Raw genomic sequence first — 25,809 nt, forward strand, 5'->3', positions numbered from 1 at the left:
AAAAAAAGTGGTATGTTAATTTTGAAATTTCATCTTAAGTAGATGTAACACCTATTACATGTATTATTACTTACTAGTGAGTGACAGTAACAAATATACTCATTAAGGGACCTTGAAACAAAGTTATTTATATAGGAACCATTTAATAAATGATAATAGAGCATCAGAAACTTTTTATTTTAAAAATGTAAGATGAAGACCTCAATTTTATGCTATTTCTCCATACACAAACCACTTTAAAACCCTTGGAAGAACAATTCATAAATATATAGGTCATAACAATGGCATAACATTTCCTTAAAAGCAACTTTCTTATTTGTTAATCTACTAGGACCCATAGACTTTTAAAAGTTGATACCATATATTAAATCAATGTGAAAAATGTGAAAATGGTGATAATATTTCTTTGGAGATATGGTTACTGCATTCGATACTACTCCTTCTAAGTCATTTCAAAATCCAACAAACCAAAAAACAATTATTGAACTGGCATTCTGAATACACAAGATCAAATTTAATTTCTTCATTTTTTCAGAAAAGGAAACTAATATTCATAAGTTACGGCACTTATACAAGGTCATTGCCAGATAGGAGAATTTATAATCAGACTGTGATACCAGACTTAGTTCATTACTTTTCCTCTACTTCTGTACACCTTTCATATTTTTTATTTTCCTGTCCTCAACAGTTTGCCTCTGTATTTCCATGTGAAATAAATTTCAATTATAATTTGGATAGACATCCAAGTAAATGCATCTGAAAACTAATTTGTAAAGACTAGGGGAAAAAATCCTATATTAAAACAGTATATGCCATAATTTAAAGATTAATGCCATTAAAATTTTTATCTATGAATTGGGCATTCCTATTTAAATATCTAACCTGGGCCATTTAGCATGAGACTATTTCAAGATTAATACAGATTTTAAAATATCAGTGGTTTAATATAAGCTATAAAATTATGAAATATTAATCATATCCCTGAGAAGGAACTCTAGACATATAAATTAGAAAAGTGTCAGTCTCAAGAGTCCATTGAATCCAGCAAATACAAGAGGAGAGTCTGCAAAATGAGACAAAGTGATATTCAAAGTTGTTTCCAAATTACTTCAGCTTGATATTCTTAAACTTAGGGAAAAAATAATTTGTGGTTTTCCTAAACTGAAGTGACCATTGTCCTTCAAATTAAAAGCACAAAAAGAAACTCTTCTTATTTACCTTTAGAAGAAAGACGTTACAAAACAGTTTTCTATAGCATTAAAGAACCTACCTGTTTCCATTTTTCCATCTTGCGCTGCAGGCCCATCTGGAATCACACTTTTCACCTGCAGAAACTCATCAGGCTCATCTCCACCAATGATGGTAAATCCAAAACCCATGTTGCTCTTTTTTAGGGTGGTGCTGAGGAACGTTCCCTTCAACTGGGATGCATCCCGGGTGAAGAGTGGCTTTTCTATATTGGCCAATATAAGTTAAAAAAGAAAATGCATGTTTAAGGCATGTTCTCACACAAGAGAAAGCCAGCCACCAAGCAGCAACCCCAGGGGTAAATGTGGGGGTCTAATTAGTAAATGAAAGCAGGTGGTGACTGCAGGAGGAGCAAAACTATCAGTACTTTCTACTAATGCACAGCAAGTGTAAGCATCCAAGGAAAGGTGGAAAAGCTGCTTGTTTGGGAGAGAGACTTGGTCAAGTCACTGTTTCCATTGACCTAATTAGCCCCTCTTGTGCGTTGAAAGAGCTGGCAGTTAGAGCCTGCAGATAAAGAGGACACGGAGCCAAAATCATCCAGATACATCTGGATCTGTTCCTCTTGTTGTTCTGAAGGATTCCAGTGAGGGGTTATGTGTGAGTGGTCAGTTCTGTAGAAAAGCATTTTGAATGGGAGAGGGTAGAAAGCTGAAATGGACTTCTGTTTCATAAAGGATAGAAGCACATTTAAGCATATGCAAGTAACATCAACAGGGAAGTAGTGGAATGTTATCACATATTCAACTATCCAGATTGCTCAGAAAGAGTACCTTGATGTGGGACTGAATTATCTTTTGCTTTCATGCCTATATTGTGAGATTTTACAAAGATAACCAAATAAATTTTTACTGATCTAATAGTGTTTAGTATACTCTAAAATGTGAGCAAAAAGCAGGCCTTCTATTCTAGATAGAATTATGAATGTAAAGGTAAAATATTTTGTAACAATACATTGACACATTCAAATCATACACTCAAATCTGAACAGAACTTGAACCTACTTAGATAGGTTTGCCCACCAATTTGCTATCCAATATGCTTTTCTGGCTGTATCTGTAGTAAATATGTTGCTAAGCATATTAAATGCTTTGAAAAATAATAGTTGTATTAGGAAACAGAATTAATGTCTGCTTTAAATGCCACTTCAGTTAATATTTTATATGATACATATTTTTACTTGTTACATTTTGGGTGATATGATTTGACATTTGTAATAGCCAAACTATAACTGATAACTGAGTTAAGTATTTTATAAGATACATTTTTGTTGTAGTTACATTTTGGGAGATATGTTTTCATATGTGTAATTGCTAAACTATAAAGTAATGAGTCATTATACTGGAGCTTTCCTTTGTGTATTTACACATTACATATGTCTTTATTAAAAAATTAGACAGAGAACTTTAAAATATAAATGAAAAAGGCATATAACCCATTTACCTAATTTTTCTTTATAAAAACAACATTTTCGATTGGAGAGAAACTCATCATGAGACCTTTACATTCATTTTAATTATGCTGCAGTGGTTTCGGGTGAAAATCATTAGCAGGCAGGTCTAGGCCTCCAGACTCCAAAAGCCTTTCCCGTGCTTTCATTTATGAGTAAGAAATCACAAAGAGGTGAAAAGTTTGTGCAGCAGCTCATCTCACTATGTGGCTCAAAAGTGTAGGCAGGTCCAGCAAGCAGCCCTGGGACATACCGAACAGCCAGGGTCTCCCTGTGCGGTCGCGCCAACAGTAAGACAAGTCATTCACGCTGCGCGACCTCTCCCAGGTAGCGCAGGGGCGGACGGGTTGGGGCCTAGGTAATGTCGTAGAGAAGCTGTCTACTGTCACAAAGGAGAACAAGCCTCACTCTTGTGCTTAGTCTTTTAAGGACAAATGTATGAGTTCTCTATGAATCTCTGCAGTTAATAGTACCACTGTCAAAACCCACTTATCTCCACTTGGCAACATGCTGTAAATTCTATAAGGTACAGCATGAGGCTTTGCCTTAATCTGTGGTTGCTAAATGTGATGGTTTAGAAAGAGAACAAACGCCCAGCGAAAACTAACAGAGGGATGTGGGAAAAGCAAATCAATTATTCAAATGGTTCAAGCTAAAAGCACTTTGGGAAGAACAGGCATTTTGGTAGACAATTTTTCCCTCTGAAACAAGGCATGCTGATGTGGTACGGTACCTCGGAAACCTGGGGCCTGCAGGGGCTTTGTTCCAAGTTCTGTGTGGGGCATGTTATGCTGCTGTAGCTTTCTTTTTGCTTCCAGGACAGGGTTTTCAAACTGTGTTCTTCTATTTATGTGGCTGAAAAATAAAATTTCAAATTAGGATGACAGTGGGGCAAAGTCATTTACGAGAACATCTGTGTGGCTCTAGAGAGTGCGTGATTCAGGGACATTTTACCTGATGCCAGTCAAGTGCCTCATCCAGCACATATGGTCAGGCCTTTGCTGGGGCTGGCCTGTGGACAACGTGCATTTCTGTGATAAAAGCGGAGCTCTCAATGGCAGTATAATATTTTATGGTATTTAAAGCATGCATGATTCAGAACTAGAATGCACACTTGCTTTCTGGTCTATGGAGATGGATTTGATGTAACAAATAAATGTAAATTATGTGCTATAGTTAATAGTACAATTATAGTAATATTCCTTCATCAGTTGAAACAAAGGTACCATACTAATGCAAAGTGTTAATAATAGGGAATACTGCATGTAAGGAGGGGTTAAATAAATAAATAAACAAATGTGCTTCACAGTGAATGGTGTTGCAAAGTCCCCGTATCAAACAAGAGAACTGTAAGGTAAATTCACTGATAGAGTATAGTAACCAGAGTCCACATTTTATAGTGTGATTTTTTAGATAGACCTGGATTGAAGGTCTGGGATCCAGGAGGAAATATTCATGAGGCTATTTATGGAAGTTATAGAATACCTATATAGGATGGTTGATGCTGAAGCCAATTAAATATAGAGTATTCACATTCTAAATAGTGAGATGGTAGGCTCATAGATATCAGACATAGAAGTGGCTTGAAATAACTCTGGCCCAGCTATACTAAGGGCATGGAGTACTAAACCAACAGAACACTATGAATTCCTGTATAACACGCTTTTTGAGATTTAGATTTCCTTGGCTTGAAGAGGCACGCTCAAACACTCCTGCTGAGTGGCAGTCCCTGTGTTGCTTTTTCTTTAGGATGTAAATGTCTCACGAGAGGGGTGGAGAATACATTGATTTTGTATTTTTTTTTTTTTTTTGTACAAACAGAAATAGTTTTATGGCATAAAAGTTTGAAGGGGAGGGGAATTAGAAGAGGAATTAAGGATTACTGAGTGTTTAACTCTGTCAGGTACTATATATAATTTTTTTCAATTAAGCTTCATAACAACCCAGTCTTGAATTACCATTGTAAGGGCAATGAGACTGACTCATACAGAATCTGAATGCCTGGCCCTAAATTGCATGCCTAAAAAGTGGAAAGCTGAGATTTGAACCTTTCTATGCATAAAATGCATCTCTTATCTATATACCTTCTCTTTTCAATGTATGATTTCACATTGGCAAGTACACATGTATTTAATGAGCATGTGCTGCGTGCACACACACACACACCCCTACAAATCAATGTCTTTTAAAAGTACACATCAGAAAAGAAAGGAAGTAAAAAGAACAAAATCTCAAAAACTAATTTTGTATTTTTATAAATTGGATAATTCCTGGTGACACATAAACATGAAGTTGGAGGCAGGGGAGGGTAGCTGCCTGCAGTATAGTCTCCAGAGTCAATCAATCCTGGATTCCAATTCCAGCTCTACTGCTTGATTAGCTGTGTGATCTTGGGCAAGTTACTAAACCTGAGCCTCAGTGTCTTCATCTGCAATATGGACATAATATTACTTTCATTCTAAGGTTTTTGTGAGGATGAAATGAAATAATGAATGGTAGCCCAAGGTTTCAAGCATAGATGTGCTCAGTAACTAGTGGCAGCTGTTATCATTTATCCCGACCATCATCATCATTTTAATCACCACCATCGTCATTATGAGCCCATAGAAATAGCTTTATTGGAGGACCTTAAACCCATTGGGACCTTGCTCTAATGTTGCCTCTGGGTTTATTTAGGCTCTGGCACTGTTTAGGAAGGGGAATGCTTATAACCAAGCTCTTCGGTAATGAAACTCACCTGGATGAGGTTTAAGGTAAATCTGTCTTATTTAAAATTATTTTCTGTTGGAAGTAAAATGCTACACCGAAGGAATCGCCATGAGCCATGGTATATAGTGAGCTACAGTATGTGAGCTTTCAAATTTCTTTGCCCCAAAACTCTGACATTGCCATTCTACTTCTATTTTGGAAAGGCTAGAGTTTAAAGCTTCTCTCCCCTTTTATCCATTTTCATTTAACTTCTTGCTAAAATACTTTGGGACCTTCCTGTCGCCTGAAGAAATAGTATTCCTGGCTGTACCCTTTCTTATGTCTGTAAGTACTGTACAGCACTCTTTCTTTGGACATACTTGGAACTATACTAATAGGTAATGCCCTATCCCATCCTTTTATCTTTGCATGTGAGATTCAGTAAATCAATCGTGCAGCACTTGAAGCAATAAAGACTCAGTCTGAGTTGACATCTTGGGTAAACTACTAAACTCTCTAAGCATCAATATCCTCATCTGTAAAAAGGAGACATTAATATAGCTACTTGTTGTTGCTGTGAGGATAAGAGAAATAATGCTTGCAAAGCACTGAGACATAGAAAGAACCCCACAATTGTAAGGTATAGTTATTCTTTAGGATACTTATTGTAAGTGTTCATTCGTTATTGCCATTATCATTGCAGTGCTTTTCCTATCCATCTGGCTAACTCCTTCCCTAATTTCTCCCATCAAAATGCCCAGGCTGCTCCACAGCCTTTCCCTCTGGCTTGCATAAAACTGCAAATGGACTTCTCTCAGAGCAGATTCAGTTATTTTCTTATACCCTGCATCATCAAAAAGAGAATTTGAGGGAGAGGGAGAGGAAGAGGAAGAGGAAGAGGAAGAGGAAGAGGAGGAGGAAGAAGAAGAAGAAGAAGAAGGAGAAGGAGAAGGAGAAGGAGAAGGAGAAGGAGAAGGAGAAGGAGAAGGAGAAGAAGAAGAAGAAAATTAAATGAGGAAATCAAGGTGAAGTTAGTTGAATCTAGATGGGAGGTTAATAGACAAGACTGATAATATAAGGTCCTATTTGTTTACTACGGACAGGTTGTAAATTAACTTTGAGCTTTCAAGGTGCTAATACAAAGGGAGAGAGACATCAGTTACACTGTTCAGGTTATTTTAAGATAAACCCAAGCCAGTTGTTCAGAAGGACATAGTATTCCTGTTACCAGACTAAAGAGAAATTTCTCCCTGGTTACTGGATAAAGAGTTTTCTGAGATGGAGCATACAATATCCTAAATGATATTTTCACAATAATGAATTCTATGGGCTATGGTAATCTTGTCATACTGTGTTTTAATGATTGGTTTTCATGTTTATTTCCCTCCATAGAAGTGTGTTCCTTGTTGACAGGGTCCATGTATGTATAAATTTTTGTTACATGATTAAATGATGAGTGTGTGTTTTGTTTTCAGGTATTTGTTAGTAATTTCATGAAATCATCAAAAACAGCCTTCAAGTATCAACAATGCTAAAGTATCAGCTTTCCTCATTTCTTATCTGTTTTATGTCTGTTTTGTTAGGCCATTGTTCATGACATGCATAACTCGATTCTTAGAAAATACAAGGATATTTCTGGGATACAAGGACTTTCTGGAACACAGTTAACATCAAGAAAATTGTGGCACAGTTGGGTTCCTCTAACTTTCTATCTGCAGGTAATTATTTCCTGAGAAAAGTAAACATGTTACCACCTGCTCTAAGGACACTATGTTGAAAATATTTCATTCACCATCAAAGTGAGTTTCTAGAGTTCACAAAGAATGAAAATACTAATGACTGGTATGGTACTCAAATAGCAAAAGCTGGGTATTGCTTTAGTACCCTAAGCTAATTGCTGGAGAACATTCACATTGTCATAAATGAAGTCATTCTTTAAAACCCTTACAATGCTCCCAAGCACTGAAAGGTCTATCACAAAGAAATGTGATTGTGACTGAATAGGGAAGCCTTGTCTTCCTTGTGCTTCCAGAATGAATAGTTTCAACTTCTTTTAGCAAGGATTTGGGGTTCCGACAATGGGTACAAAGGATGTGAATGACAAATGCTATCATCCTCATTGTTTAGGCTCTGTGAGATAATTACAAGCTATTTCATCTAGTCTCCATATAGAACAAGAGCCTGGGAAGCAACCAAGAGTTCTTGCTCTTTAATTGTATCTAGTCTATTGTCATATTTTGCTAAGGGGATAAGAGCCATATGAAGTGGTAATATCTCAAAAACTCTGTTCCCCCTTAACAGAAGAGAGAAATTACCAAAATGAGAAGTTTCCTTGTAAAATGGCAAAGGGTTTTAGGATATTCAAGGATGTGATTCCATCCCCTTCTCTCTTTGCCCCTAATTCACTTACCTGCAGCTTAAGTCCCTCCTTTCACCATAGAATATACACTTAAAATAAGTTCACATGTGGCAGTGGTTTGTAATTCTGGCTGCACCTGAGGAGCTTTAAAAAAACACAGAAAACTCAAGCCCCACCTGAAATCAACTGAATCAGGATTTCAGAGTGGGGCACAGGCATTGGCATCTTAAAAAGAGCTTCTCAGGTAATTCTAATGTGCAGTTAGGGCTGTAATCCTGAGTCAGAAGGTGTGAAAGTGAAAATGTAGTTGAATCAGGAGTTTCTTGCCTGATAAGATTTATGCAGAAGTCTCTTTTTCTGTGTGTGGCCTTTGGGAGTAGTAGGAAATGCTATTTTGCTCCAGAATGGAGGACTGCTGCCATCAGAAGTTTTAGGCTTGCACAGAGGGGAGGGAATATTTATACCTGTTCGGATGCAATACACTGCCAAGGTGGTCTCAAGTCAGTGTTCTGTTTGGCTGTTACCTCCTTTACTAGTGATGATGGAACGGAGGGAGCAGGAGGTAAATCATCTGTCCAGAGCCTATTAGGATGCAGACAACTGGTCTGCTGGGGGTTGTCAAGGCCATTATCTCTGATCATCATTGCCCGTTCTTCCTCCATATTCCAGCCAGTTCACCCCCCACTTTGCTTCTCCTGCATTGCTGGAGAAGGGCACTGTTAGTGCATAGTCCCGAATGATTCGTTTTGTATTCACAAGCCAGTATCACAAGATCTTGCTTTTGGGTAACAGTTTAGAAAAGGAACTTTGGGTGGATGTGTAAGAAGGAAGAGAGCAGCTTTTGAGTGGAGACTGTGTCATAGGAAAAGTGTTTCCAAAGTGGCCAAGGTGACTACATCTTATTACTCCAAGGCATGAGGTAGCCAGTTCTCAGTAAGTATTTGTAGAACAAATACATGGGAAAAGCCAGGTAGGCCTGGAGGGTGACAGATTTCCCTGTTTTCCAGTTTCACTCATCCATAAAGTATACGTCAGGACAGTCAGAACTAAATGTGAAACTTAGGGCCTGCTCATGTGATGCAACCAGTCTGCATTTTGGTAAAGACTCGTGGAATCTTTCAAAACAGAAAATCTTTCAAGACGTTTTAGCGATAGAGAAAAAGTCATCCCACTTTGGTTATGAAACACTTGGATCTGAGGAGCTGCTAACTTAGCATCTGCTAGAAATCTGCTCATATGGAAAAGCACTTTGTTAGGGACAAAACATGGGAGCACAAAGGAGGCAGCTACTCTGCGTTGGGGGTGGGAAGACTGGCTTAGGATTTGGGATTGCAGCTCAATATGTCATCCCTTCTATGCAAACCTGCTCCTTTTGGGGCTTCCAGCATGGAATCAGAGGGTGTGAATATTCTGGGTGCTTGGAGGTCCCTAGGCTGCCTCTGATCCCAGTTCCAGCTCCCACAGAAGTCAGGGTAGTCTTACCCCTAGACAGCAGCGGCACTGGCAGCTAAAAACATTCTTTGCATTCTCCTTATCTACATTTCATTAATTTTAATACATGCCTTGAGAAGACTATAAAGGTCTCTCTACTAAGTCTGGGAAAACGGAATAATAAAAACCACTTCATGCTTTGGAAACGAGGAGAGGATACTGACCCTAGGGGACCTTCTGAGGCCAACACTTCATAGAAGGCGTGGTAGTTTAATTAAGAGCTTGGTCACTGCAGTTACGTTGCTCACGTTCACATTCAAGCTCTACCACATCCCAGGTGTGTGACTTTGGGCTCATCACTTATCCTCTTTGTGCTTCACGCATTTTCATCTATAAAGCTAGGCTAAAAAGAATACCTACTTTATAAAGTTGTTGTGAATATTAAAGGAGTTAAAATGAGTAAACTACTCAAGAACAGTGCCTGGCTTTTGGTAAGCACTCAATAAATGCTCACTAACACGATTCATTGAAGATGTGCTTTTCAAGTAGTGTTGCTAGGCACTATGCTGGGGACCGAGGGGAGGGACAAAGATCAATAGACATGCAGGCTAGCAGGAGAGATGAACAGGAACATAAAAAATTGTAATATAAAATAGGGTTTATATAATACAATGCATGCCCTACAGTTCTTTGATAAGTTGAATTTTAAATGTACTAGTTTAAAACCTAATGTTTTAAACATACTGTATTTTAAAGTATGAGTTTTGGATAAATGGAAGAAACGAATATATTTTACTTGGAGTTTTTTTTTTTTTTTAAACAGAGTAATTGAATTTTGCCTCTTGAAAGATTTCTTCCAAATTCTAACACCTAAGTGATAATTTTACTTCTATAAATGTCCATTCATTATTCCCTTCTGCACCTGTGGGGAATGTGAGTTTGCTTTGTAAATGTGAGTGGGAAGACTGAGTCATTCATGTATTACTTTCTTCTGCTGTTTCTAGACGTGAGGGTGTCTACTCTGAGGATACGGTGTCCAGGTGAGAAATGGAATCACAGCTGACTGAGAAGAGTATCCATACATCGCTGCTGAAACTCTCACAGCTAAGCAGTCTATCCTCCACTTCACACAAGGCTGAGCGTCCCAAAATGTGGGGATATTTTCAGATAAATGAGTTATTCCCCCTCCACTTGCAGTAATACTAAGTTATTTAGTTAAGACATTGACCTGCAATGTGTATTTTATATGCATTTTATGTATACGAGGAATTCATCACTAAACCATTGCTATTCACTGATTATGGAAAACTTAATGTTTTATTACTCCCAGCAGTGATGGCCTTTGCACTATCAATTCTGCCATGAAGCCCCCAAGACTTCAAAGATACACAGACTTAATTTCAGAGTTACTAGGCATGTATTTAAAGGCGTTTCTTCCTCATGCCCGTAAAACATCTCTCTTAAATGTTACTGCTGAATGCAAGACAAGGTCATTGCTAGCAAAGGCATTTCTAACCTTTTGCTTCTAGAGCAAGTGAAAGTAGTGACTTATAAAACTAGAGGTAAGATAGAGTTATCTAGAGGGAAATTAAAAGACCACACTATTTCAAGGTCTTTCTGTATTAGAGAAAAGACTGATAAGTACTCTTCCACTGGTGTCTGCCAGCTTTTAAGTCTCACATCTAAATTCATTAATTCATCAGTGTGCAAGGCACTAGGGCACAAAAATGAATCTGCCACGACTTCTTCACCAGGAGGCTCATACTCTGGGGGTGGTGGGTGGTGGTGGATACACACAGCTGGGTGATCTACCACATGATCCACCTCAGACAAATGATTTTCTGTGCCGCAGGACTTTCAGTTTTAAAATCTGGACAGTCCTGGGTAAACTGGGATGAGCTGGACACCCTGCAAGTGGCCAGCAAAATAAAAACAAGGTAAAAAGTGCTGAAATTGAGGTGGGTACAAAGTGATTACACAAAGGAAGAAAAGACAACTTGGGCTGATGGTTCAGAGAAAAACTCACAAAAGAAATGACACTTGAGCAAATTTTTGAAGGATGAATTTATTTTGCCAGAAGAAGAAGTGGGTACTGTAGGAAGAGAGTAGCATATAGAAAGGTGTTCAGGAATAGTAGGTTCTACCAAGCTGGTTCCAGGGCTAGGGCACACTTGGTGGGGGGTAGAAGGTGAAGTGGGGGTGTGTGTGTGGGAGCAAGAGGTGTGGGGGAGAGGAAGCTACAAGACTGGAAGGATTTGAAGTCGTGCAGCTAGGTTTGGCGTTGTCTGAAAATCTAATATGACCTATCGTTCTGCCTTTTTCCATTATGACTTTAAAATAATGGGCAGTTATAACTTTGAAAGTCTCCATCTTGGAGGATGTACCTTATACTGAATTTGGGAGGATTATCAGATAAGCTGCACCTTAACAACCAGATGGGAGAGTTGTGATGCTAGAAATATGCATCATTTCAGCATCATTAATGGCTACCTCCAATGTACTAGGCATTGTGCTTGCCGGGGTGGGAGGTGGGTGGGAGGTGAGGATAAATAAGAGAGATGAATATGAAGAATGAAATAGTCCGGGGAAATATACAGTTCAGTTTGTAGGGAGGGATGAGAACAGTCTGAATGCTCTATGTTGAACTCTATTCTATTCCTCGAATTATTTTTGAGATGTTAAAATGTGAAGTAACAATATAGCTTAAGTCCACTGAATTCCAAAAAAAAAAATATCTTTGGAGCATTAAGTATCATATACCTGTGTATTCATATACACTCATATATGGTGATAGATACGTCCAGCTATGGATTCAGGAATACTTGGAGGCTTGACTCCGAGGACAGTCAGAGAATTACCAAGGACATTTAGAATAGTGGGGAATCATGAAGGAAACATCACTTATATCTGGGATTATCCAAGAAGGAGGGAGTCAGGTAAAGAGTGGTTAGTGAGGGGGAGATGGACAAGACTAGGGACAAGAGAGTGGCAAAGTCTGAAAGTCAACAGGACATGAAGATCATTCCTATTTCATATAACACCAGGACTCCCCAGATTTCAAGGCCTATATTCAGAGGTGAGACAAAGATTAAAATGTATTATTTTTGACCACTGGATCTTAATAACTGCCCAGACCGGGGGGGAAATCAAATATATAGCTATTCCTTTAATAAGCTAAAAAGTGATGCAGGAGGGATTAGAAAACAAAACAAAATAAAAATAACACTTTTGATGCTTTTGAATTTTAGGGGTGAAAGATCTATTGCCTGTATACCTAGAATCTTCACAGAACCTTTCAATACCTTGTCATTAATAAGTGACAGTGGGATCTGGGGGGTTGGGGCTTATAATTCTGAGAAGGTAAGTGCATTTGGAAAACAGGAAAGGCACGGGAAGAAAGTAGCAAGAGTAAAGAGGGAAAACAAAGGTTCAGTAGAACCAAGAACAAAGAAAGTTGCTTCATTATTGCTTTTAATAGGCAGTTCCTTGGGGGCAAAAACTGTTGCAGAGTTTTATATGGTTAACATGCCATGTCTAAAATTATGCCATTACCAGAAGATTAAAGCTTCATACAGATTAGATGATAGCTTCATGTTACTCTAATGGGAGATACATTTTTCAGATAACTTGTCTGCTTTTTTCCATAATATACATACAGGGATGGTTAATTTTATGCCCTCACACTGGGCTGAGCTTGTATCTTTTATCCTGAAGCTCTAAATAAAGGTGAAAGGTGCAATACTGGATATTTCAGAATATTCCATTTTGTACACTTTTTTAAATACTTAGTTCCTGTTCAGATTTAAATTCTAATAGATGCTACAATTTGTGGAAAAAGCTATCTAAAGAATGAATGCCAGCCTTGCAAATGAAGTAGTCGAGGGAGAATGGCGATGGTAGAGAGGGATGGGAATTAATATTCATTGAGTAAATACTATGTGCCAAACCCTCAGCTGAACACTTTATGTGTTTTAATTCATCCCCTCAGAGAGGTTAAACAACTTTCTGCAGCTCTCACAGTAAGGGGCAGATGCATAAATCAAATCCTGCTCTGTGTAGTGCCAAAGTCCAAGAACATTGATTTATCTGGTTCTATGCAAATATACTCTTACCTGTCAAGTGAAATTACTCAGGTACATCTACGCATATGTTATGTTTGGTAATCTGTAATGTGCTTTGGCTGGGCAATTCTCAATTTTTTATCAGTTCACATTGTGAAACTGGAAACCTACCACATTTTAAATTACCTGCGGTTTTCTGCAGGTAGAATGTGAACACAGGGAACATCATTTTGATATATTTGATAGCTTTGATTTTTTAAAGAACCAATGATTATATACATAGAAAGAAGACTGAATGTGTTGCACTAGAAACTTGTGTGTTGCATATTGAAAGAAGTGAGAAATGAGATGGTACTGAGTGCATGATATGAGGAGCCAGAAAACCTGGCTTTATATAATATGGTTTCCAAACCAGACAGTTCTCCTTCAAGGGGTGCCTTTCAGCTTCCCTTAGGGCTAGTCCTAGCTCTAATTTTCCTGAACACTTTGTCCTTACTAATTCTGAAAACTGAAAAAGGGCAATGTCTCTAGCAATTATGATTATGTAAATAAGTTGATTCTGCACCAGTATTTGTGAATAAGAGTCAAGTTGTATGTGAGTGAGAGTGGGTGGGTAGTCAACAATAACAAAACTACGCACGTCTTGCCTCACTCAAAATCTGAAAGGACCCTCTGAGTTGTACACCCTATTCAGATCTGCTGATGTTCAATGATGCAAAAAGAAATGGAACATGAAAATATGTTACTTGCTCAGTAAGACATTCCTTATATGGCAACATGGTGGAGCCTTGAGTGCTGATGAGGATCCTTCCCCTGACACTCATGTAAAGGTCATCTGTCAGGGGTGGACTTCTCACTCCGTGCACTGCATTCACCACCACACCCTGGGTACCAGACCCTGAGGAGTAACAGAGCACAGAGGAGCCATCTGCACTTACTGGTACCGTCAATCTCACACGTATCTCCCAGGTTTCCCAAAGTGAAAGCCCTGTAAGCTGAGTCTGCATTGTCATTCTTGCCTATTTTTGAACCCAAACCAGCATGTTGGGTTTCAGTCACATTAAATCTACTACTTGCTACCTTTAAAAGTTTCTCTTATATCTCTGAACTGCAGTTGCCTCATCTGTAAATACCCTGTTTACCTCATAAGACTGTTTTGAAGACCAAGCAAGATACAATAGTTTTGAAAGTGCTTAAGATGAGCATTATATAAATTTAAGTTTGCTTTTAACATTACTGTGCTGATTTGGATGTATTATGTCTCATGCTCTTTGATATAATTTTGTGGGGGGCAGATGTATTAGTTTTGATTATATTGGGATCCTTTGATTGAGTGTTTCCATGGAGATGTGACTCAGTCAACTGTGAGTGAACCTTTTGATTGGATAATTTCCATGGCGGTGTTACCCCGCCCATTGAGGGTGGGTGTTAATTGGATCACTGGAGTCATATAAAGTAGTTCACAGACACAAGAGCTCAGAGCAGCTTAGAGTGACATTCTGGAGAGTGGCTGCAGCTCAGAGAGTCATTTTGGAGATGGCCATTGAAAGTAGACTTTTGCTAGTCCAGAATCTGCCTGGAAGAAACTTAGAGAACACCCCCAGAAGCCTACAGAGAAATGTCCTGGGAGAAAGTCATTTTGAAACACAACCTGGGAGGAAGCAGACGTCAGCCACGTGCCTTCTGAGCTAACAGAGGTTTTTCTAGATGCCATCGGTGTTCTTCAGTGAAGGTTCCTTACTGTTGATGCCTTTGTTTGGACACTCTCATGGCCTTAGGACTATAACTTTGTAACCAAATAAACCTCCTTTATAAAAGTCAATCCATTTTGGGTATTTTGCATGACGGCAGTATTAGCAAACTGAAACAATTACTGAACTATTAGAGTCTGGGAGATAAGTGCAAATTAAATATGGAGAGTATACAGGCCCTTAATTCCTGTGCCGGGCTCTAACACTACTTCTGTTTTCTACTAGCTCAATGGCCTTGGGTACATGACTTTGCTTCGTTAAGTTTCAGTTTTATTGTCTGTAAAATGGGAATAATGGTACTTCCATAAAGTTTTGTAGTGATGATTAAATGAGTTATGTAAAGTTCCTAATACATACCAAGTGCTTAATAAATGGTAGCTATTAATTTTTTCCAGAGTTGAAAAATAGTTATTAAGTAGGGAGGACCCCTTTGGATAAAAAAAATTACATATGAGGTCAATGCCCCAAATTAAATTACTAATACTACAGAAAAAAGAGAAGCAAATATCCCCATCATTTTATCTATCTAAAAAGGTATTCACATTTTTGACAACCAATTAAAACTGGTGAAAGTGGAGAAAGAATAGAATGAGGGGGCATTGCCAGCCTTTATGTATTAATGTTGTGCTTAATGGAAACTTGAACTAAAATATTTATAACATGACAAACTCAATGAATAGTGTTTAATAAGCTTTCAAAAACCAGAAACCTAATGATGAGTGTCTTCTAGACTATATTAATGCAAAACTAATTTTATTGGTTTATCTCAGTAAATAGCCCTTCTTTTGCCTTTAGTAGATATAGTCAACCTTTTCAGCCACAGAATAGAATGTTTGCTTTTTTTCTTTACAATTTTAAAGTTCATCTTGACTAGAATGAATTGAAATGTGATGGTAGATAATAAAAATTTCTGTGATTCACTCTTTTTTTACACAATTAGCTGAGACTATTGTAATATCATTTTATCTAGTTAAATACGAAGTCCTCTGTTAAACACTAGTAATAATGGTTAATGTTGTCACTTTATGGAAAACAATTTTACCTTCAAATATATTCAGTTTTGACAGTGGATGAAAATATAGTTCTTACCCTGACTGTTTGTTTATAAACATACCTTTCTGCCCTTTTATTGATAATCTTAATGGTAATCTTAACATCAGTCTCATGTCTTTAGATATTGAGTACGTTTCTATTACATTCCTATTTTTTTCCATTGCTTGGTAAGGAGATTCTATTATAATAATGCATCCTTTTAAGGAAGACTTCTTTCCATAACACTCATATGATGGTGTTGTTGAAATCATTAAAATACAATAAAAGAAAGGTAACATAGGCTATTCTGTAGCCAAACAAAAACTAGAGATTGAAAGAAAATGCTTTCTAAATTTTAAGTATTCTTTGATCAGCAACCATAATGGGAAAACAATGAGGCTTAATACAGGAAAATGACCAAATTTATCCTTGTTAACACAAGGTGCAGTGAATATTCCTTGAACCAGAAGTGACCCTAGCAATCACCTAATCCAAACCACTTATTTTACAGATGAAAGCCAGGGAGGTTAAGTGTAATTCTGTATTCGCCTGTGAATTAAAAATCATAGATGCAGAAAAGGACAAACTATTACTAACACTATGGTCTATGGTCCATGACACATGAAAGGAATTTTGAAAAACATCATCTGCACACAAAAAAGGAGATGAAATTATAGTTCCCATTGGGAAAGGGGCATTACATTCTGTCTAGTAAGGGGAACCATCCTCTGTTTAACTTAATAATAGAGCATCTAAAGAATAAACTCATTCTGCTGTTTCCTCAGTTTGACTAAGTTCTCTTAGGCCTCTGATAGAGCTAGCATTTCTCTGACCTGAATATGATTCTCTTTAAGTATCTAGTAAAGAAGGTGTGTATCTACTAAAGATACATCCTATAAAGATTCTGGTTATGTACCTATTAAATATATAAAAATCCCCAATTCCAGCCAACTACTTCAATTCCAGGAACAGAGTTCTCTTCCAACTCTAAAGGACAAAAAAGAAAATCAGCCTTTGGTTCGGTATGCCAGTCTCCAACACAACATGACTCAGGGATTTTTAGGGTAATTTTGATTCTCCAATTTCCACTTCATGCACTAACTTTAGAACTTAATCCAGCCTAAGATGTAACTCCAAAGTATGAGAGGATATAGATTGGTAGCACGAAACAATCTATATTTCCGGCACAAGAAACACAGCATATTTAATTCAGTGAAGAGAGGCTTACTAAACCATATAAACTAGCTGCTTCACAAATAATAGAAAAATAGTAATTATCTGTTTGTTATCTAACACTGAAATATTACCTTGGGGAGAGGCGAGCAGGATCGTCCAGTGGAACTGTCTCCGAGTTGCCTGGCAATGAACTACCTAAGGCAAGGTCTCCTCCTGCAGCAGGAGGGACAGCTCGCAGCCTCAACGTCCCAGCAGCCTCTGGGTCCTCTCAGTGCTGGAACACCACACCCTGCACAGCTCACATCCAGCTCAGAAAGGTTGTCTGCAACAGGCCTGAGTTCTGACTGTGCTTCCCATCTTTGCAAGGCCATTCTCAAGTTCCCAGGGTAGCTGGAAGGAGGAGAAGGACGGAGCATGGTCCTTCCTTAGCAACACAGAGAAGGGTATTTCCCCCTGTGACCACTCCTGCCTCTTCATGGGATACACGGGCTCAGGAACGCCGTACCTTGTATTGCTGCCCCACTGTGTTCAAGTTTCCCGCAGTCATTGCTAAAGAGTGTATGACTGTGGTGTTTACCCTTGACTAACCTCTCCAAATGTGCCTAAACAAGAGCCCATTTTAGTTTATTAAATTTGTAAAATCTGTTTAAAGACAAACAAACCCAAAAAAGTTGGGGCTTATTTTACATTTATCTTTATTCATGGATATATTCTCAAAGAAAAGTTGATGCTGGAATAAGTCCTTTGTTTTTTATTACTGACTTCAGGACGAAAGAAAGAAATTTATTAGAATTCTAAGAATTTTTTTTTAAAACTAACATTTGCATATAACTATGGCATCAAGGCAAATCATTCACTGTAATTTTTAAATGTCTGCAGTTAAACCAATTTAAACTTCTGGGTGCCTAAAACATTCTTTATTTGGAACCAGAAGATTTGTTAAATAAGGTACTTATAAAATCAAACAGCTGCTAATAAAAGTGTGTCTAATTATAGAGTCGAGTTTTATTCCCTTCCAGTTGAAAAGACTTTCAGGGGTGGGGGAGGGTTGCTAGAATATAGAGCAAATGCTCATCATATTAGAATGAAGACGCAATACTGAAGTGTCTCATGGAAGGAAGACATGGTCTCTAACCTCAGGTCAGGGTGGGAGGTACCCAGATCTTGACTCCATAGTAGTGGTGAGATGGGAGACTGGACATGAGACTTCATACTGACTGAAAGGATCATGGTTTAAAAAGGTATGGGGACACTGCCATGGGGAGTAAAAAGAAACTATAAAAGCCTTGATCTCTGGTTGAACAGTAGTGCTAGGAAATTAAATTAGTAGCCAGTTGATATGTGAGTAGCACAGAGAAGGGAGTAGGATTATCAACTACAAACTATCAGAAATAACAATATAGTATTAAAAAGCACGTGTGTGGAGGTAGGAGCGCCCTCCTTTATTATTGGTATCTCAGGAATTCATATGTCTTACAAGGAACTCATAGGAGGATTACTTGTTTTCTCCAGGCTGAATGAAGTGATGTCACAAACTATGAAAATGTCCTGGGTCAGTCAAAAGGAGATTAAAGATAAATATGCAAATAGTTAGCAAAAAAGAGCAGACTGCAGTTTGGTCAGGGACAGAGTAGCCAATATTTGTCGATATCTTTATTCCTTTTGTTTAACTGTGAAGTTAACTGATTTACACTTGCTTAAAGAATGTGGGAAAATACTTCCTAAAATATTAAACTGAACAAACACATTAATATACAAGCATAGCTACTCTATTGAGAGGTCCCTCCCTGTCCTTTTAGCCCTACATGGCATCAAAACAGCGTCAGCCTTACTAGCCATATGCCTCACTTAACTCATTTAACTTCTCAGAAATTTGGTTTCCTCATCTGTAAATGTTGTGAATCTGTAAATGGGATCATCTGGGATAATGGGTGTGAAAACATGTTAGAAGTCAAAATGATATATTTCTATTTCCACTATTATGATCACAAATCATTAGCTACTTAAGAAGATGCATACTGTAACTAATATGACAAAATAACTTCTTTAGGAGTTACCCTGAAACCTCAACTCTTCTAGGGCTACAGGCACAACACACTCTGCTTCCTCGATTTCTATAGGCTTGTAGGATTATCACTAATTTTGAAGAAATGCTATTCTTTATTCAGTGTGGCACACTCTAACCATGAGATTAAGTTGTATGTTTCTTCTTTTCCAAATCAAATAGTTTCCTTTAGAGTTCTTCATATTTTGGGACATACTGTGATCATGAGAAATGAAGCCCAAAGGAGAGGCCTTATCCATGCTTTTGGGACACTCAAGATAAAAATAACGAGCATTTATTGCACATTTACTATATACCTGTGTTAAGTGCTAAACACCAGCTTTTGAATAAGACTGCTTAAATTCAATTCTGGCTCCACTATTTAATGCTTGTGAAAGCTATCTGTACCTCAGTTTTCTTATCTGTAAAATGGGGATAATAAGACTACATACCTAACAGAACTTTGGGGGGAATTAAATGAACTAGTACATGTAAAGCCCTTAGAATAATACTCAGCATAAAGTAAGTGCTCAATAAATTCTCTTCCTTCTCCCTTCCTCCCTACCCCCCTTTTCCTCCTCCTCTGCAACCTGCCTGTCCAAGGTCTCACAGCTGGGAAGCTGCAGGGTCAGCTCAACATCCCATATTCTTGGTCACTAAGTGACAATAATTGATACGTACAAATGCTATTTTCAGGACTTAGAGCTTACCTTAGCACAGAAAGCTACTGAACAACTTAACCAACAATGTCAGTTCAGTTTAACATCTGATACTACATAAATTCATATGCTGGGCAAAGGGTTTCTTTTATTAAATAAGCATCAAAAAGTTTTCTAGTGTCTGAATATTGAAGAAAAATGGAAACTGAAAAATTAAGTTTGGGAATAGGAAAAATTTTATTTAAGAACAAGCAAGATTTTAAAATGGTCTCCTTATCTGCTTATTTCTAATTGGAAATGTTCTCCATTCATGCTGACTTAAACAAATTCTGAAGTTAGGACGTTTTATCTTGAAAATTATAGAAAAATACTAAAAGGCATGGAGAAGAGAACTATTTTTTAATTCTTAAGATAGGATTTTGAGTTAAAATCTTCTCTAACTACTTTCTAACTTGCTACATCATGATGAATATTCACCATTAACCATGAAATGAATGTGATTTTCTTTTTACATTTCATGTTACATTTAAGATATTATACAGCATTTTTCATACTTTCTGGATTTTCACACAAGTAACATTTTGTAGTAGCAGATGTGTGACATCACATGAAAAAGTTGTAAAACCTTTTCATGAAAATCACATCTGTCAGTCCCCACTATAATTTTAACTGTAGTTATATGGTTTGCTTCTCTCTCTGTGCCAGAGGGGCAGCTTTGCATGAAAGCTGTCCCAGGAAATTCTTCTGGATTAGCTAGTTAAGCAAATTGTGTAACTGCCATTAAAACCAAAATGTACCCAGCAGACATAATTTCACAAAAGGGGAGGAAAAAAACATATTTGTACAAAAGTCACAGCTGTTCGACTCTATATTCTGCATTTTTTCATTAAAATTTTTTTTCTCTCCTTATGAACAGTGACAGTTACATTTCTTGTTAGCAACTTTAGAACTTCTTAATATGTTGTTAAGTGCTGCCCTATCAAGGATTTGGTGTATGTCAGGAAAAATTAGGCTAAATGCTTTCTGCTGCTACATAGAACAGAAACTTGGCCAGTTTGGCCTGTCTGTAGATGAAATAAGAAAAGATGCTGACCAAGGCCCACTGTACTATGGAATACAGAGCTGTGTGGTTGCCTCTACTGCTCTAAGCAAGTCCTGACATCTCTGTATTTAGGTACATTGGATGGTTTCCTTATTCTTTCAGATCTTCCTCCTGATGGCCACTCTGAAGTGATGGGCAATGGAGTGGGCGGCTCAGGGTGTCGGCGTCACAAGCCATTCTCACAGGGCTGTGTGTGCCAGCGTGACCTCACACTGTTGGGGACCCTGCTGTGCTACTGAACTCAAGGGGAGCCAGGGAGCTCTTCTTGCACAGGTCCCCGATTCTTCTCCAGTGATGAGCCTCATAGGCTTGTAAGGGTTTGGTGTACAGGCTCTGCAGCCAGACTGCCTGGGTCTACATTCTGGCTCTTCCTCTTATTAATGTGTGATATTGGGTAAGTAACTTAACTTCTTTAGCCAGGGTTTCCTCATCTGTAAACTTAAGACAATTATATTTACCTCATTACCACTATAGAGAGGATTATAATGTGATGAAGACTTTTGAGCACTTAGCCCAGTTCAGGCCACATACTGAGTACTCAATAAATGTTAACTATTTCGATGATACGATGATGGTTTTTCCGACTTCTGAATATATTGCACTTGAAATCTTAAAACTGAATTTGTAAGGAACAGAATTATGGCACAGTAGGGTAGAGTCAGTCACAGTGGTCAAAACCTGTTCAATCCAGGTTTTTCAGTTTCAAGCTGTATAAACCATCTCCTGCTGCTGATTGCTGGAATCCCTATCTGTCTGTCTGTGGCTGACAGGGAAATGTGTGTTTGTGCAACTGTGCCAGAGGCACAACACCGATTTCAATCTGACATGCCCTGCCGATGACAGACAGCCCACTCTGCAAATTCTCCTGCTACCGGGTGTTAGTCTATTTGAAGAGAGTGGCTGACTGCTAAGTTGTATCTCTTGCGTCCTTGCCTAGCTTTTTGCCACTAGGAAGAAAGGTGGAATGTTCTTAAAATTCTGTAAATAGTATATCCTGTGCCAGTTTGAATGTATTATGTCCCCCAAATGCTATTATCTTTGATGTAATCCTGTGTGGGCAGACCTATCAGTGTTAATTAGATTGTAATTCTTTAAGTGTTTCAATGGAGATGTGCCCCACCCAACAGTGGGTGATGACTCTGATTGGATAATTTCCATGGAGGTGTCGGCCTGCCCATTCAGGGTGGGTCTGAATTAAATTACTGGAGCACTGTATAAGATCAGACAGAAGGAGCAAGCTGCTACAGCCAAGAGGGACACTCTGAAGAAAGCAAAGGAGCTGCAGATGAGAGACATTTTAGAGATGGCCGTTGAAAGCAGACTCTTGCTCCGGAGAAGCTAAGAGAGGACAGATACTCCAAGTGCAACTAAGAGTGACATTTTTGAGGAACTGCAGCCTGGAGAGGAATGTCCTGGGAGAAAGCCATTTTGAAACCAGAACTTTGGAGCAGACGCCAGCCATGTGCCTTCCCAGCTAACAGAGGTTTTCCGGACACCATTGGCCATCCTCCAGTGAAGGCACCCGATTGCTGATGCCTTGGACACTTTATGACCTTAGGACTGGAACTATATAACCAAATAAACCCCCTTTTATAAAAGCCAGTCCATCTCTGGTATTTTGCATTCCAGCAGCATTAGCAAACTAGAACATACCCCATTATGTAAATTAATGAGACATCTACATAGAATACATTGCCCATCATCAATAGAATCAGTCAATCAACATTTTTTACTACACACTTACAATAAAGACCACCTTGCTTTAAAACACTAACTATTAATATTAAAAATTAAAATACATGATTAAGGTATTGAGGTTAATAGTAACACTACAATTATAACCAGGATCTTAATCTAGGTAGTTTATATTTTAGATTTATGAAATCTATACTGGAGAAGTTGCTATTGCAACTTAAACTTATACATTTACCATTTTTCCATAAAATTAATTAGAAATTAGGTGACTCATTTGTCAACAAAAATACACTATGGACGGAAAATGATGAATAACCTCTATGTTCACATATGTATTCATACATCCTTCAAAAATAAGATTACTATTCAGAACAAAATTACATTCTGTGAAAATAATGGTATAATGGCAAATTGGATTCACAAGTTTTTGAGCAATTAAAAAACCTTGTAATTAGGTGTATTCTAAATATAATACTGTTGTGATGGGAGACAGCCCTCATTTTGAGTAATGTCTACATAAATAGAATAAATTGAGATATTTTAATTATGTTGATGAATTTTTACAAAGAATGTTTCTAAGAAATATTGGGATATAATTCCATATAAAATTATCTTTTAGTTTGCATTATCTATTCCATTTTTCACCTTGGGCTAATACACATAATTACTGATATTGCTGTATCTTATGGAATCATGTAATTGGGATAAATTCATGACAAATAGTAGACATGGATGCAGCTAGAGGAAAGTTAAGGTGTTTTGACTCGCTATCACCTATCATAGTATGTATGACCTCACAATCACTTGAAATCTAAAACTATTGGATATGTCAGCTGATTTAGATAAATGACATGCTGGCTAAATTATTAATTTCCTAATAAGACTATGGCTAAGCTACCATGAAAAATTAAGTGAAGAAATGTAGTGAGAAATTAAATTCAAATAAACATAAATAAAACCACATTCTCTGGAAGTATAAAGATAATGAGGCTGATCTTTTTTTTTTTTTTTCTTTTAAAGTTACTGTCAATATCCAATAACTAACTACAAGGAATCAACCAGCAGCAGATCTTTACTTGGAGAACACTCACCTCAATGACAAAGAAAATAGAAAGAATTGCTTTCTGACACTTAGGAGTCTCACCTCTATGATAGATAATTAGGGCAGAGATGAAAGATTTGTGTTGGCTACTGTTTCCCCACCTTAGAAGTCATCTTGATGGGAGCTGGTAAGATGGAAGAAAAGAAGCCAGAAGACTTAGAGTAGGACTGGGATAAGCAAACTATGACCTGCAGGCCAAATTCTGCCAGCTGCCTGTTTTTGTAAATAAATATTTACTGAAACACTCCATGCCTATTCATTTAAGTGTTGTCTATGGTTGCTTTTGAGCTATAACAGCAAAGTTGAGTAGCTGTGACACAGACCATATGGCCCCCCAAAATATTTACTAGCTGGACCTTTATGGAAAGAGTTTGCTAACACCTGGGCTAAGGAATGAAATGTCAAATCTGGCATGTCACATACTTCAATTCTCTTTCCTTATATGGAACTACCTTGGATTTCAGATGAAATAGACTTAGGCACAGTACAGTCTGATTTGGTGAATTAAGACAAGCCAGCATTTACTGGAAACATTTTGCATTAACAAATTAATCCAGGAACTTCAGCTATATTATTATTAAAACATATGTGTGTTGTGATTGATTAGCAATTTAATGGGATCTGGAGGCCTTATAACTATTTATAAATTATTTCCTTTCATTTGTGCAATTAAAGATACCTCCATGTATTTATCTTACTTTTTGAGTCAATTGCATGTTCATATGAATTAGAGCATTAGATACTATGTTAGAAGATTGCATGCAGCAAATGAGATGAATTTGCCTTTACTCTGTTGACTGACTGTGGTGCTAAAAATAGGAATTTTCCAAATGAAAATGGTGGGTCAAAGTATTCAAGATGAGTGCTCATGAGGGCGATGCTCAAGGTCAGGGAGCACAGAGATGTTACTCATCAGTAGATCCACAGTGCAAAGAAGGGCTTGACACCAGGTAAAAGCCCAGTAACTAGCTGAATATTGTTACAAAAAGAAAAAAATCTAGCAGTAAAGCCATCAATCTGTAACCTTCACCATCTAGATTGATATTATTAAGCAGGAAATGGTGAGAGAAAACAGATTAGATGCAGATAAATAATGTTCAAGTCTTTTGTTTTCCAATCTCTGCATTTCTTGGGAAATGTACTTTCCATAAGGAATACTTTGTTCTTCACCCAGATAACATTTGTAACATTGCAGAACAGGTAAGAATTAAAAAAAAAAAATGCTTTTCTCTATCATAACAGAGGGTACTGGGAAAAATAAATCAGATACATAACTTTTGAAAATTGTATTATTTGATTTTCCTAAGAATAAATATGTATATAATTTAATCTCGAATGGTTCTTTATTCTAAATAAAATGATGCATAGAAGGAATAACTGATACTATATTAAATTAGATTAAGGCAATGCAATCTTCAATAAGTAACATAAAGACCAAATCTACAGAAAAAATACTGTTGATTTGAAATGAGGTCTTAAAGGAGAAAAAAAATCTACATTTTATTTTTTATTTCAGCTGGAAAGCAGGGTTGCTTCATTTAATTGATTTCAAAATCTGGTTTAATAGAACATCTCTTTTGGACAACCAGTCAGCTCCCAACATTGTGACTTCAAAATGAAGGGCATTTACTTTGATATCTTTAATTACCACTCATTTAGAAGACAGTTTGAAACACACTTTTCCAATTGTTGTTGTAGAATCATGAGTCAAAGGAAAGGAATGACAAATTAGCCAGCTGGAGAGGCAAGACACAGTAAGCTAGTGCTGCTAGAGTCTTTGTGGATACTTCAAAGTAAGATGAAAGTGAAATAAAGGGGCTGTTAGCCACACATGTTCAGTAAATGAAATATTAGCACAATTTCACAACATACTAATAAAGTAATATCACATGTATAGACTTACTCAACATAATAAGTGCCATATATGGGATCATCGATTTTTTCCCAGCCATATGGAAGCTCTGAAAAACAAAGAGTTATTTCTTTCAGTAAATAAAGAATAGAAATTACA

At 37.5% G+C, this 25,809-nt stretch overlaps 1 protein-coding gene across 1 annotated transcript in view; it reads right to left on the reverse strand.

Annotated features, from left to right (window-relative positions):
* MAGI2 (membrane associated guanylate kinase, WW and PDZ domain containing 2) overlaps positions 1-25,809 on the reverse strand; it is a 1,506,415-nt gene that overhangs the window by 333,557 nt on the left and 1,147,049 nt on the right. The window contains 3 exon segments of the mRNA XM_037836511.1: positions 1,271-1,453; positions 3,432-3,553; positions 25,702-25,759. Coding sequence (XP_037692439.1) covers positions 1,271-1,453; positions 3,432-3,553; positions 25,702-25,759 — 363 coding nt within the window.

Source organism: Choloepus didactylus, chromosome 5 (genome assembly GCF_015220235.1).
Source record: "Choloepus didactylus isolate mChoDid1 chromosome 5, mChoDid1.pri, whole genome shotgun sequence".
Lineage (NCBI taxonomy): Eukaryota > Metazoa > Chordata > Mammalia > Pilosa > Megalonychidae > Choloepus > Choloepus didactylus.